Source organism: Hippoglossus hippoglossus, chromosome 19, assembly GCF_009819705.1.
Source record: "Hippoglossus hippoglossus isolate fHipHip1 chromosome 19, fHipHip1.pri, whole genome shotgun sequence".
Classification (NCBI taxonomy): domain Eukaryota; kingdom Metazoa; phylum Chordata; class Actinopteri; order Pleuronectiformes; family Pleuronectidae; genus Hippoglossus; species Hippoglossus hippoglossus.
The window spans coordinates 7,124,936-7,137,421 of record NC_047169.1 but is presented as its reverse complement, the minus strand read 5'-3'; the positions used below and the strand labels follow the sequence as shown (position 1 = coordinate 7,137,421).

Here is a 12,486-nt window from a genome sequence, read left to right as displayed (position 1 = left end):
CAGATCATTTACTTGCATCAAACTATCAAGAGAAGACTCAAATGCAAATATTTGTTTTACTTAAGTAAATGCACAAAAGTATAGTAGCAGCAAAATTAGCTAAAGTTTTAGAAGTAACAGAAGAAGTAACAGAAGACCTACTTCCTATGCAGGCTGGGCCTTGTCACTGTTATACTGTGTATAAAATACATTTTAATTATGCGTCGTAGTATATAAGCTTTTTTTTTGTTTGAAGAACTAGTTACCAAACTGGTAACTAGATTCTTGATTTCTTGTTTTTTTTTACCCTCATGGTTGAATGCACTTATTGTAAGTCGCTTTGGATAAAAGCGTCAGCTAAATGATATGTAATGTAATGTAGCAATAAAATAAATAAATTGGTAATTACTCTGAAATGAATGCATTAAAATAAAAAGTAACTCCAAAATCCAAAGGGAGGAAATATGCTCTTGAAAGAAGAGGAAGAAATAGACAAAGACATGTCAAGAACTTGAGAATTGTTGGTGAGCAGCTGCTCTTCCAAGCAGTTGACCTGGGTTCGATCTATAATCTGTTTTCTCCACAGCCCTTCCTACCTATTACACACAAGTAGCTTTGTCCGGCTGTGGCTCAGGAGAAAGAGTGGGTTGTCCGAGGTGGTTCGATCTCCGGCTCCGGCCTCTGTGTGCCAAAGGGCCCTTCGTAAGAAACTGTACTCGAACAAACATCAGTGTGATAGAACTACTGTAAATGACAGAAACCATATCTGAGAAAAATGTGTTTGATGTTTATTTTGACCTTTTAGTTTGGTCCACATCCCATTCGCAGAAGAGGAGGGCTTTATGACCTATTCTTCAGTCAGCCACCGGGGGGGGGGGGGGGGATTGAGATGCTTTGGCTTCACTTTTGGGGAGCCATCATGTCGTCCATCTTTGTTTACAGTCTATCTGGACAAAAATCGCAGACCGACGGACATTGTACTAAAAGAAAAAACTAAAAATTGTCCTTTTCTCCATCCACTTACTTTTGCATTTCTAAGTAAAAAGCGCTGAGTTTAAGGTTGAAGTTCTGCACTTTGACCTTTTTATTAAATGTGCAATTTCACACCTAAATTCATAAACTGTAAAATCCCAACAGAAAATGTTTCCTGTCATGGTCACAGATCCTTGTTCACTTTTGAGTTGACAGTGCAGAGCCGGAGAAGACTGCTCTCTCTTAATGACCATAAATAATATGATTAACTCCCAATAAAATCAATTGGCAACGGAGGAGCTGCTGGCAGGCCATAGACTAAGCTGGCAAAGCGAGTGTTGTGTGTGTGTGTGTGTGTGTCTCTCTTTGTGCGTGTGTGTGTGTGTGTGTGTGTGTGTGTCCCTGCTGTGGTGTGAGGAACATTTCTCAAATCATGACCCAGTTCTGTTATCAAACTGAATCAAATGTGATTTTCGTCTCTGCAGAGGGGAAGAGAGACAGAAATGTGTGCAACTGGCAGTACATCAAGCTACTAGGTTTATAAAATTGCTGACTTTGGTGCTCAAGATGGAGCGGCTGGCGTTTCTCTGCACTTACTGCACCAGCGATCGCTTTCTCTCTTCGAAATCCTCGAAAAATTATCATTCTGTGGCTCCAACAGCAGCGATAAGCACCTTGCACGTGACCGGTACCGAATCATTTTCACCCTTCTGTCATGCTACATCCATCAACATCATGTCAAGACGGGGAAGGGCTTAGTTTGGGGCAGCCACTCCTAACCAACAGTATCTAAGAGACGGCTCGAGTGTGGATCGTGCCCGCACCATGAAAGTGTTATAAAATGGCTCATTAAATGTGTCACACGTTACACAACCATTCGTCCAGTGCTGTTCACACATGTTTGGAACTGAGCACCGCTGCTGGACCCACAGCAGGAGGTGATGACTGCAGAGGGGCATTAAAGCAGTAACATGTACTGTAGCAACAGTTGAAATTCTGGAGGAGAACGCCCTGCTCTAAAATAACAGTGATTATAAAGGTGGGGAGGAGAAGAGGAAAATAAAGGTTTTGGTGCTTGGCAGACAAAAAATAAAAAACCTCACAGACCTTAACACATCTCTGCCTCTTAATGTCCAGTGCCCATGAGAGAATATTACACGCAAACCTATACCATCCTTGTAATGTGATAGTCTTCTAGATATTACATCACTTATTGATGCAGTTCAATAAATCGACTCATGATTTATTACGTCAATATTCTGATATCTGGCCTATAGTCCCCCCCCCGGCAGGGATTCAGAATGCTCAGCAAAACAGAGATTAGGGAGCGAGGTTAATAAACCTCCCTCTGGGAAAATGTAGAGCCAGATTGGAATAATAAAATGCTAAAGGGGAGGGTCATTCCAGCTTAAGTCTGGTTTCCATCGGTCCTGAGGGTCCTGGTTCTTTAGCCACTAAACGCAGCTATGTTGACTAGCTGCCTGAAAACTGATGAGAGCAGTGAACTGGAACAAAACTGTAAAGTTGCAGGTCGACAAAAAACAAAACAATAAGCTGAAAGATGCTAAAATGCTCCTTCGAGCGAAAAAGGAACTACAGAGAGGCTGATAGTTTTCTATTGGTGGGTATACAAGCCCATCAACATAAGCTGTGTCCAAATTCAGGGGCCACCACCTCCTGAGGACACAAAGGTTGAGGGGGTCAGGTCCTCAGAGGATATCCGTAATTTACGTCACCAGCTTGTCCCGCCCTTACTACTGTCGCCTAGTAACAGAGCTGCCACTTGAAACAACGAGGAAGCTTTGACGGCCCTTGGTTCGTGCACCGTTAGCATGATACTTAGATTTAAAAGTGTAGTCATCGGACGTTTCGGTCCGACGTTTTTTCACCAAGCGCAATGAATCCTGGGATAGGTTCAGCCCAGAGAGGGATCCACTGGTTGGAGCCTCAGTTGCTTGGGGATGAAAGGATGCATTTGTCAAAATGGGACGGCCTATAGTCGAGCAATGTGACTCAACTGGTCTTCAAATGCAGCCTATGAAGGAGGCAGCTCCTGAATTGGGGCACAGCTATAGTCCACACACATTAAAACTCTGAAACTGGCAATGTTCCTGTATTTCAATGACATGTGTTGAAAGAGTTAAGTGAGTTTTTTAAATGATTCAAGCCGCTCACGACAACCAAGAGGCAGCCTTTTGATGGCCGCCGCTGACTTTGGGGTTTTTAAAAAACAACCTGTCAGATGTGACTTGTCTTTCCCTCCTCCTCCTCATCTTCTGTTGTCACCATCCTCAGGTCCCTTCTGTGTTTACACTCTTCCAGACCCCTGGCGCACTGGACCATTAAAAATGAAGAAGGTACAGGGGGACGGCATGTTTAATGCATGGTCTCATCTCCTGCCGCTGACGCTATCTCCGCTTCCTCAGGATGCTACTTGCACAAACACACTCTCGGTGACAGGAGTGAGCACTACACGGCACAGTCCAGAGGTAAAATGGGGTTTACTGGGTTTCAGGGCTGCGAGTCTGACTGTGGTGTTCTTAGAGGTTGAACAGGACACAGAAAGTACAGCGGGCCCCGGGGTGGACACATGAAAGCTGTCTTTGAAGCGTGCTACACTGGGAATGGCAGATTCAAGGGATCACATATGCTTCTTTGCTTCTATGGAGCAAGTATTTTAAGGGGAGGCCCTGGGTGGTTTATTCTTTACGCACAATAAGAAGAGATCAAGAGAGTTTTTTATGAGGATGGATTAGCTTCAAACCATAAAAATATGTGCAAAATAACACATAACACACACATTTATGAGAAACGGAGTCACATAGTGAAAGGAATGTCTTCATTCCACTCAGTTTTCAGTCATATTTACACTTTTAAAAATGGCATATCTGATGAATCAATCTAAAGAACTTTTATTTGGTTAGTCCTATCAGACAACCATAATTTATTAAGTACTTTAATTTTAAGGTGTAATATGATATGACACTGGAAATGTGTGTGTCTCTTGCTGCCAAATAAGCTCTTTAGCCAACAGCATTGGCTGCATCCCACACTACAGTCAGCATTACTATAATCATTAGAAAAATCTGATTATATTAAGGACTCAAGCTTTTAAAGACTGGATCCAGCCCAAAAAATCAATTTTTGGTTGCAAGGGATAACACACTAATTTACAAGATGACCCTTTAAAAATCATACGATTGGTGAAGTGGCTTATTTAACATCCTACAGTGACATGTTTGAAGCGGTTTTCCACCGTGACCCTTATTTTGGTTTGATTCATTCGGAGCAATCACCCCCACGAGTGCCACTCACTTCAGTGCAAAAACCTAAATGAATCCACTAATTACGGCGTCCAATCAAATGGCCCACAACCTTGAAGTGACCCTTTCCAGTCGGGCCACTTTCAGTCCCATGGATAATGAAATTTGATTTGATTTGTTTCTATATTGGTTGTAATGTTGTCGAGCCATCGCTGCACCTCATCCTAATAAACTGAGGGGACGCAGGAAGTTGTGCTGGGTGCCAGACGGGTGCTGCATTGGTAATCACACGTGTTTCTTTGAATCAAGCCCTCGACGCCTTGTGAAAACACAACGCAAAGTTCCAGTCGCACAGATTCACTCCACCTCCACACCTGCTTTCCCTCCACGCGTCACCACAACGCCACTGTTCAATCGGATTAAAATCCACCGCGTTTCAAGACGTGCTTTCATCAGCAAGATGATGATGTTTTTCTCCTCCTCCTTCCTCTTCAGCCATTACTTCACATCACGTTGATGCTGTCTCTTGACAACAAAGGAAAATCAAGAGGTCGAGGTGCACAGCTAACGGACAAGGTCATTGGGGATGTGGCTCTTTGCTGGAGAGGAGTGTGTCCTCTACTTGCTTTACTGATTTTTAATGACATGGTTTGAAAATGTTTTTTGCTTTAGCGCTGATTCTGGTTAATGCCTCTGGAGGATCTCTGGTCCAGACTTAGCCTGGTAGATTGAGAAAACAGCTTTTGTCAGGTGCACTGGTTTCCTTACTCCACCAACATAGCCAATATAACCATGATATGTCTGTTTAAAAGTTTTACTGTACCCACCTCGTTCAAAGACCGGCGTAAACTATTGATTTCGACTAAATAACTAACAAATTAGCCTATAATTTGATTGTTTCAATAAATGGTTAAATAATGTGAATTCCCTTCAGGTCAATTCAAGGCAGATTACAAACTAATTTATGTACAAAATAAACCCCTAATATGTTGGACCTTTAACTTCTAGTGAGCATTAAACATGAATAGCTATGATTCAAGGTAGCTGTGCAGATTTTTCACCAGCTTGCATAAATGTCACTTTGCTTTCTTGCCCGAGCTCAGTTGTGTGGAAGCAGTAATTGCATTCACCTTGCTCTGAACTCTGTTTTAGTGGAGACCGCAGGTTTTTCAGCTGTGGTATTTTTTTTTTGTATGACGAACGAGGATAAAAACACAAGATTTTTAAGTCTCTGATCCTTTCCGCAGCTTTAACCGGACAGCTGCGCGTTTCCTCTCAAGCATACACGACTGGAAAGTGTGTTTGCCACAGGTTTCCATTTTTGCTTTACTTCCCCGACCTAAGCAGCTCCTGACCTGAGACGCTTTCCAAATCCAACATGCTCTCAAGTCTTGAAAGCACACTTCCAAATCCATTAAGTTGCTAAGAAAAGGATTTGAAATCCACTGGACAGGTTTTCTTTGCGCTCTCTCTTTAGCTTTCGGCTCATATCACGGTGCATTTGTGGATCTGAAGATATAAATGTTTCAACTACTCTGCCTCAGCTCTTTTTCTTTTTATATATATATATATATATATACTCTTCACATTTCATCACTCTATTGTTTTCCTTGCAATAAGCCCAATTCACTCAAGTCGTCATTTAGTCTTATTCCCACAAAGGGTCCTCTGGCCTGTCCTCTTATGAAGAGCATAGGCAAAACGAATCTATTGAATTCAAAGTGTGTCACAGACTTTGGGGTCTCTGCCTTCAAGGCTCAGGGATTAGGGGATAATTGGGGCCGCTGTGTCTCGCTAAAGATGCTTTGCTTGCTATCAGCTGCAGCGACGTCTCTCTCTCGCCGCCCAGTCAACAACTGTTTCTTGACAAACGGGAAGAAGAAGAAAGAAGTACATCCAGCAGAGTGAGGAATCAGCAAGATGGGAGAAGTTGGTAATAAGTCTTGCCTTGCCTGGTGTGTTTTTACAAAGAAAAGTGCAAGCTTTTGGGAAAGAGGACAGACGCAGAAGGAAAAGGGACGTTAAGGAGACTGAGCACAAAGATGAAGACGTTGTGAAATACTGGGGGAAAATGTTCTCTTCCCTTATTTGCGATGTGGGACACCGTGAAGAAACTGTCTGCGCTGCACAGGGAGGGGGAACAAATTACCCAAACAACACAGTGTGTGGCCATTTTATGCTGAAAAGAGTCTTCATCTTAAATATCTTGCCATATTTACCAACAAACACAGCAGAGCTCTCTCTAAGTCACATCTGTAGTGTTGAGAATTATTCATATTTCTTTTACCACCACGACTCCACATGTTCTGCAGTGATCTAAAACTCTTTTCTCAGGATTGAACATGTGTAGTGTGTCTTACCGATGTTGTCCAGAGGGGCCCTCTCTGAATCAGGCTGTGTGGCTTACTTGGTTTTATTTTGTTCCAACTTTGTAATACACCTGTGAAAATCCAAATGTTAAATAAAACCACAAAGCGGAGAGAGAGGGTGTAGAGTAAAAATATGTATTTAAATGTATTCAGTCACATGTGCTTGATTCATGAACATTTGGTGCAATGCTTGGATCAAGATTTGCCAAAATACCAGAAACCAGAAAACTGGGCAAGAATCTCTGTCACGGTTTGCTTTAAATAAACTTTTTAGCTTTTAGCTTGATAATAAATCTATAAAAAATGTTCCAACACATCATATGAGCCCATTTATTGCTCCTGTGATATCAGGTCTCATATCAGACGAGAGTTTAGTCAGGACCATGTGCTGCGCCCTGACCTCTAACTGTGCACCTGAGTATCCAGTGTCGACATGTCATCCTACACCACACTGAGCATGATGTTCTCGTACAGTAAGTCCAACACAACAAAGAACCTCGAGCTCTATTGTGATTCCTTTGATTTTAGCACTCAGTATGCATCTGGGTGCATGCAGGTGTGAAGCAGTGTAAAAGTGTAAAAGCACAGGAGCTGGTTTTGATGAGACAGAGCTGAGGTGTCTATCTGAGCATGAGATCTGTATCGCTGATCAGTATCCATCCCAATATCGATCCCTCTATCAATCTGTCCTCGAAAGAGAATGATACCTCCTGATTCCTCCTCATGCTCTCTGATGGTTTATCTCTCCATCTATAAACCAAAGCACATAGGTAATGGTGGTGGGAGAGAATAAAACAATAATGATTATTTTCACGAGGGAAAGATAAGAAAGGAGAGGATGAGCTTAAAAATGTCACTCTCTGAGCAGTTGACTGTGTTGTGAGGTTAAGAATGTAGTGGATGAACAACAGCTTATTATATCCCCAATCTAGGCAGCCCAGAAAAAGGAGGTCATCTAACTGGTATGTGGGGGGTAATTATCTTAAATGTTAGATAACTGTTTTTATGTTTTGAAAAATCTCCCTTTAATTACTTTCATCTGAGATTGCATTAAAGATCCCCTGAACTCTGAGGCGCGCTCCATTTGTTTTGCCTGGGTTGAAGGCCAATTGTAATAAAGAGTGCTGCTTCATTTCAGCTCATATTCCTCCGCTTATCTAATCCCATTAAGGCTGACGCTTCAGGAAATAGCAGTGCCTCCTGGTAATGAAGAAATACATTAACAGAGCCGCGAAATGGCCTCACTGCACAAAGCCTGTTTTCTCCTTCAGTAATCCCTGTCAGATCTCACGTCGATTTATACGACTGGTTTTGTCTTTATTTAGCCACAGCGGATCCATTGTAGTTCGCTTTTACGTTCGGTGTAACTGGGTTTTTAGCAAAAGTGCAATATGTGAAGCTATGTGAAGTCCTTACATCAGGATGTCCAGGTAAGCAGATGCATTCTGCTGTGTAAGCCTTCTCCTCAAGGCCTTTGAAACCCAGATTTCCGTGTGTGAAGCCTGGGTGACCTATTGTTTATTCATGACTGTGAGTGATCCACAAGCAGCAACTACTACAACCCAGTGTACAGACATGTAGACGTCTACCAGTGACGTCGACCATGTGAACTCACTCAGCCATTTTGTGGGAGAAAACTAAGAGTGTTCATCCCTTGAGTTCTTAGTCTATAAGTCTAAAAATTCAATATAGTAATATGGAATTAGTTTATCTACCTACTGTCCATTAGATATCAAGCAATTCAAGTCACGGAAACACCAGCACCATTCAAATGTGATCTGAATTACTGATATAATCTACTTTGCATGGACCTGCCTGAGAATCCCTGACATATCTACACACACAGATCTATTCTACACAGCAGCCTGACTGCACCAGTTAGTGAAGGGATGCATGTGCAAACACTTCAGTCACACCTTCTCCAGGGAGCATGACAGAGAGAGCGAAGCCTTCAAGGCCTGAGCGAGACGTGAGAGAGGCTGGAGCGTCGGCAGCTCTGCTTTAATGTGCAAATCAGTAGCCATTATATAGACGGACGTGCTTTATAAAAGACGCATGTCAAAACAAAACTCAGAAGCATAATATAGAGCTACTAAGGATTCCTGAAGCTGGAGAATGGATATTAGACTTTGATACATCAGGAAAATGATTGTATGCAATAAATCTATGGTTTTAATGCAAATCACAGATAATCATTTGTATTATGCAACTGTTCTGGTAAAACCACCTGTCTTTGTTTCTGACAGCAGTCTAGTGGTGTGGCTGCAGAAATGTGTGATTGAATTCTGTTAAACTGATCAAGTCCCTGGGTTGAGTACAACTGATTATTGATTAGTAAATATCATTTAGAGTTCAGAAAGCTGCATGATTGAAATTAATGTGGACATCTGAGATTGTGCCTACAAGAGTTAAAGCTGAGGTGAATATTGTAGTCTGCTGCCACCTGTTGGGCTGCTGACAACATGAGAACACAAGTCTAGAAGAAACGTTCTTAAAGACCTATGAACAATTTCTCTAATAATCATTATCTTTTGAGCCTTTGAGAAAAATAAGAGTTAAATTAATCCCCAAACCTTATACTTTTAAACAAATCGATTAAAAGTTAAACATACTTTTTACTCAACAAGATTTATGTGACAACTTTGAATCAGCCTTCTATGCAATTTAAACCCGAGTGGATCAAACCACACTTTGTAGAGTAATGTGTTTAATCAGTTAATCAGTTCTAAAATTATCTTTTGGGAAAAAATAAATCTCAAATTGAAATTGAAATGACAGCATTACACTACAACAATTAAGTCACTAAATATAAATACAACAAACAGACACAACAATGATACATTTGTCCAAATTTATTACCCAACAAAACAGTGAATCTGAGACAAAAAGAAAAATCCATTTAGATTCACTTCTTTGCCGCGTCGTCCTCATCTGTGAAGTTCTTGCGCATCTCTTCTTTCTTGGCCAGGATACGCTCCTCTCGGCGCTTGCGGGCCTCCTTTGTCTTTGAGCGGCGAGCCTCAGCCTGGTCACTGCATCAGTGAAGGAAGGTGGAAATGGAGAGAACATTAGCTCATTGATGCAAAATAAAATGAATTCCATCCAGCTCCAGACAAATGCAAGAGTATGGCATGAAATAATAACAAAAATCTAAATGAAAGAGCGACTTACGAGAGAAGCTTCTTGCGAGCCTTATCGGCCTTCAGCTTGTGGATGTGCTCCATCAGGATGCGCTTGTTTTTGAAGACATTACCCTTGGCCCTCAGGTAGAGACTGTGGTACCTGGTGGAAACAGTAAATACTTCAGAGTGACACAAAGAAGAAAGAGCCCTTCCTGAAAATGGAATTAGAAATACTGTCTCTTGTTCATTAGCAATGAGCGCTGGAGTTCATACTTACATGTGCCTGTCAATCTTCTTGGACTCCCTGTAGCGACGAAGAAGACGACGCAGGATTCTCATGCGCCGCATCCATGACAGCTTTTCTGGCATACGAGCATTGGCTGTACCCTTTCTCTTACCTGGTAAAAAAAAATTATTGTTTAAATAGATATGGCAACGTTAACTCATGGTCATATCAATTTTATACATTTTTCTAATACTGCAATTACAGTATGGGAAAGGTGGAAAATGGACAGGAACATTACTTGCGAATCAGTTACGCACCATAACCAGTGTGACGTCCCTTGCGGCGTGCCAGCGTGTTCTTGCGGCAGCGAGCGCGGGAATGGACCGTCACAGGTTTCCTGATGATCAAGCCATCCTTCACCAGTTTTCTGATCTGCTGGCCTGCAGAACAAATGAAATATGGACAAAGGACGAGCTCCGGGGCTGAGTTAAACAGTTTAACACAGTGAGAACTATCGAAGGCAAAGTCAACAACTCACGAGAGTTTGCGTTCGCAATCTCATTGGTCTCGTTGGGGTCGAGCCAAACCTTCTTCTTGCCACAACGCAAGACGCTGGACGCCAAGCGCTTCTGGAGCCTGAGCATGCTGGTTAAAACAATGAGAAAATATTCATTTTTACATGATGTGAAATGCATAGTGTTTTATCCCCTTTTGGTGTTTTCTTTTCAAATTTTTGTATTATAGATTTAAAAATCTTTATGCTATTTCATTGTCTCCATTTTTATGTTGGGTCTTATTCTTGGCTCATCAGTAAATTGTGAAGCACTTAAAAGTTTGTTTAAAGTTAACACACCTAAACACTGATATCTACAATCTTTCGTTGCCTGAAATTATGAATCCAAATCAATTGAATAATTTAGGTGCCAATCCAGGTTTAAAATTTGTACTTAATACTTTCACTAAGTTGTCAATTCTTTATTCACTTAAGCACTGACAGACAAGGTTATTGGCAAGTGAGCTTAATTCTGCATTTCTAAATCTGGTTGGCAAATTAAGAGAATCACGTTCTAAATAAATAAACTTACAAAACCACTAAAACATTTATAATTCAAGGAAACCTGCTACTTTAATTTAGATATTAACTTATTTACAGGACAGGTGCAACGTCCACTGGTTGTCTAAATAGGTCCTAGTACTGGTAGATTGATTTGTCATGGACTTCATATTTATAAATGAATGTCCCTGTCTTTTACAGGTTATGCTGAATTACTAAATCCAACTCTTTGAAATCTTTATTAATCCTAACTTACGTGGTACAGGTCGTCAGCAGCCGCAGCCAGTCGAGGTAGATCAGGTTAAAAAGGAGGTAGCAGACATGTGATTGATTGGATGCGTTATAATATATCAACTGAATTTCAACAGAGAGACAGAACCGTACAGTAGATGAAGCTAACAGCTAACAGTGGTGTTACTGACATTTAACCGTGTTAGCTAAAAAAAACAAGATCCAGTTCCTGACTGGTTAGCCACCGAGGAGCTGTTGTGCTTCAGTAGCATGTTGTGACATGTTAGCCCGGCTAACGTGGCTAAGTAAGCTAGCTCACCAACACAGGCCCCGAGGAGTATTCAGATAAAAACAGAAGAATTCACTCCACACCGAGCACAACTATAGGCCGCCATGTTTTTAAAAGAACAATACTTATCTCGTATTAAGTGTTTGCTGAGAGTATAAATAGATTTAATGGTGATACGTGTTTCTTACCTCATGGCTGCCGCTAGCTACTGAGTAACAGAGGAAACCGGAAGTCTGGGCACCTGCCATTATAGCGACGATCACGTGGGTCAATCAATTAGCAGTATCAGAAAATTATGACTATAGGCAGAGTTGATTTGTGATTGTAAATACTGAAGTTTCGTTTAAAATGTTAGTATTTATTTTTACATCCATAGCTTACTCTGCTTTTAAAAGAATTTGAAGTGATTAGATTGACCCGTTCCCCCTCATCACAGCACAGTGGTACGGTCCAATAGGATGTATTTCAAATGTCTGTCCACTAGAGGGGGCGCTACCTCCATGTTAACGTCTTTTCACGTTTAATTGACTGTAGTTAAAACAAACTGTGCTCTTTGTCTTTGAGTCTATTTCTAAATAAAAGTGATTTTACATTTTTGAGGTGCTACATCTTGAAACACACACACACACACATATTATATTGATGGGTATTGCTATTGTTTTATTGGTAATTTGTTCAGTTAAAGTTGTAGAAATTTCAGGAGCTAGTAGATTACAGTATACTGCAAATTATGTATAAAGCCCATAAAGCTCATTCAGAAAAGATTTGAAAAGAGAGGGAGAGAGAAAAGAGAAATTCGTAAGCTTCTTTGAATTATATAAAATGAATTGTAACTCAGGAACTAACAGAGGGATGTGAGCTGCTGTGTTGGCCTGCAGCTATTTTAATTGTTAATTTGATTTAATTACATGTTTTGTTAATGAATGTCTTGTGAAAGAGGGGCAGATTATATAAGATCATTCTTCTTTCTGCTCCTTTTCA

The 12,486-nt window shown here is 41.1% G+C and overlaps 1 protein-coding gene across 2 annotated transcripts; it reads right to left on the bottom strand.

The window, feature by feature from the left end:
* Positions 1 to 9,412: 9,412 nt before the first annotated feature.
* Positions 9,413 to 11,739, bottom strand: LOC117753449 (60S ribosomal protein L19-like). 2 transcript variants are annotated; one of them, XM_034571532.1, is made up of 6 exons: positions 11,694 to 11,739; positions 10,470 to 10,576; positions 10,249 to 10,371; positions 9,983 to 10,103; positions 9,755 to 9,865; positions 9,413 to 9,615 (listed from the first exon to the last, which is right to left on the bottom strand). In XM_034571532.1, the coding sequence occupies exons 1-6, from the start codon at positions 11,696 to 11,698 to the stop codon at positions 9,489 to 9,491; spliced, it is 594 nt and encodes a 197-aa protein (XP_034427423.1). In that variant the 5' UTR covers positions 11,699 to 11,739; the 3' UTR covers positions 9,413 to 9,488. The 2 variants fall into 2 exon arrangements, with proteins under 2 accessions (XP_034427423.1, XP_034427424.1); XM_034571533.1 differs by lacking the exon at positions 11,694 to 11,739 and adding an exon at positions 11,242 to 11,595 and having other exon boundaries at positions 9,421 to 9,615.
* Between the last annotated feature and the right edge of the window lie 747 nt (positions 11,740 to 12,486).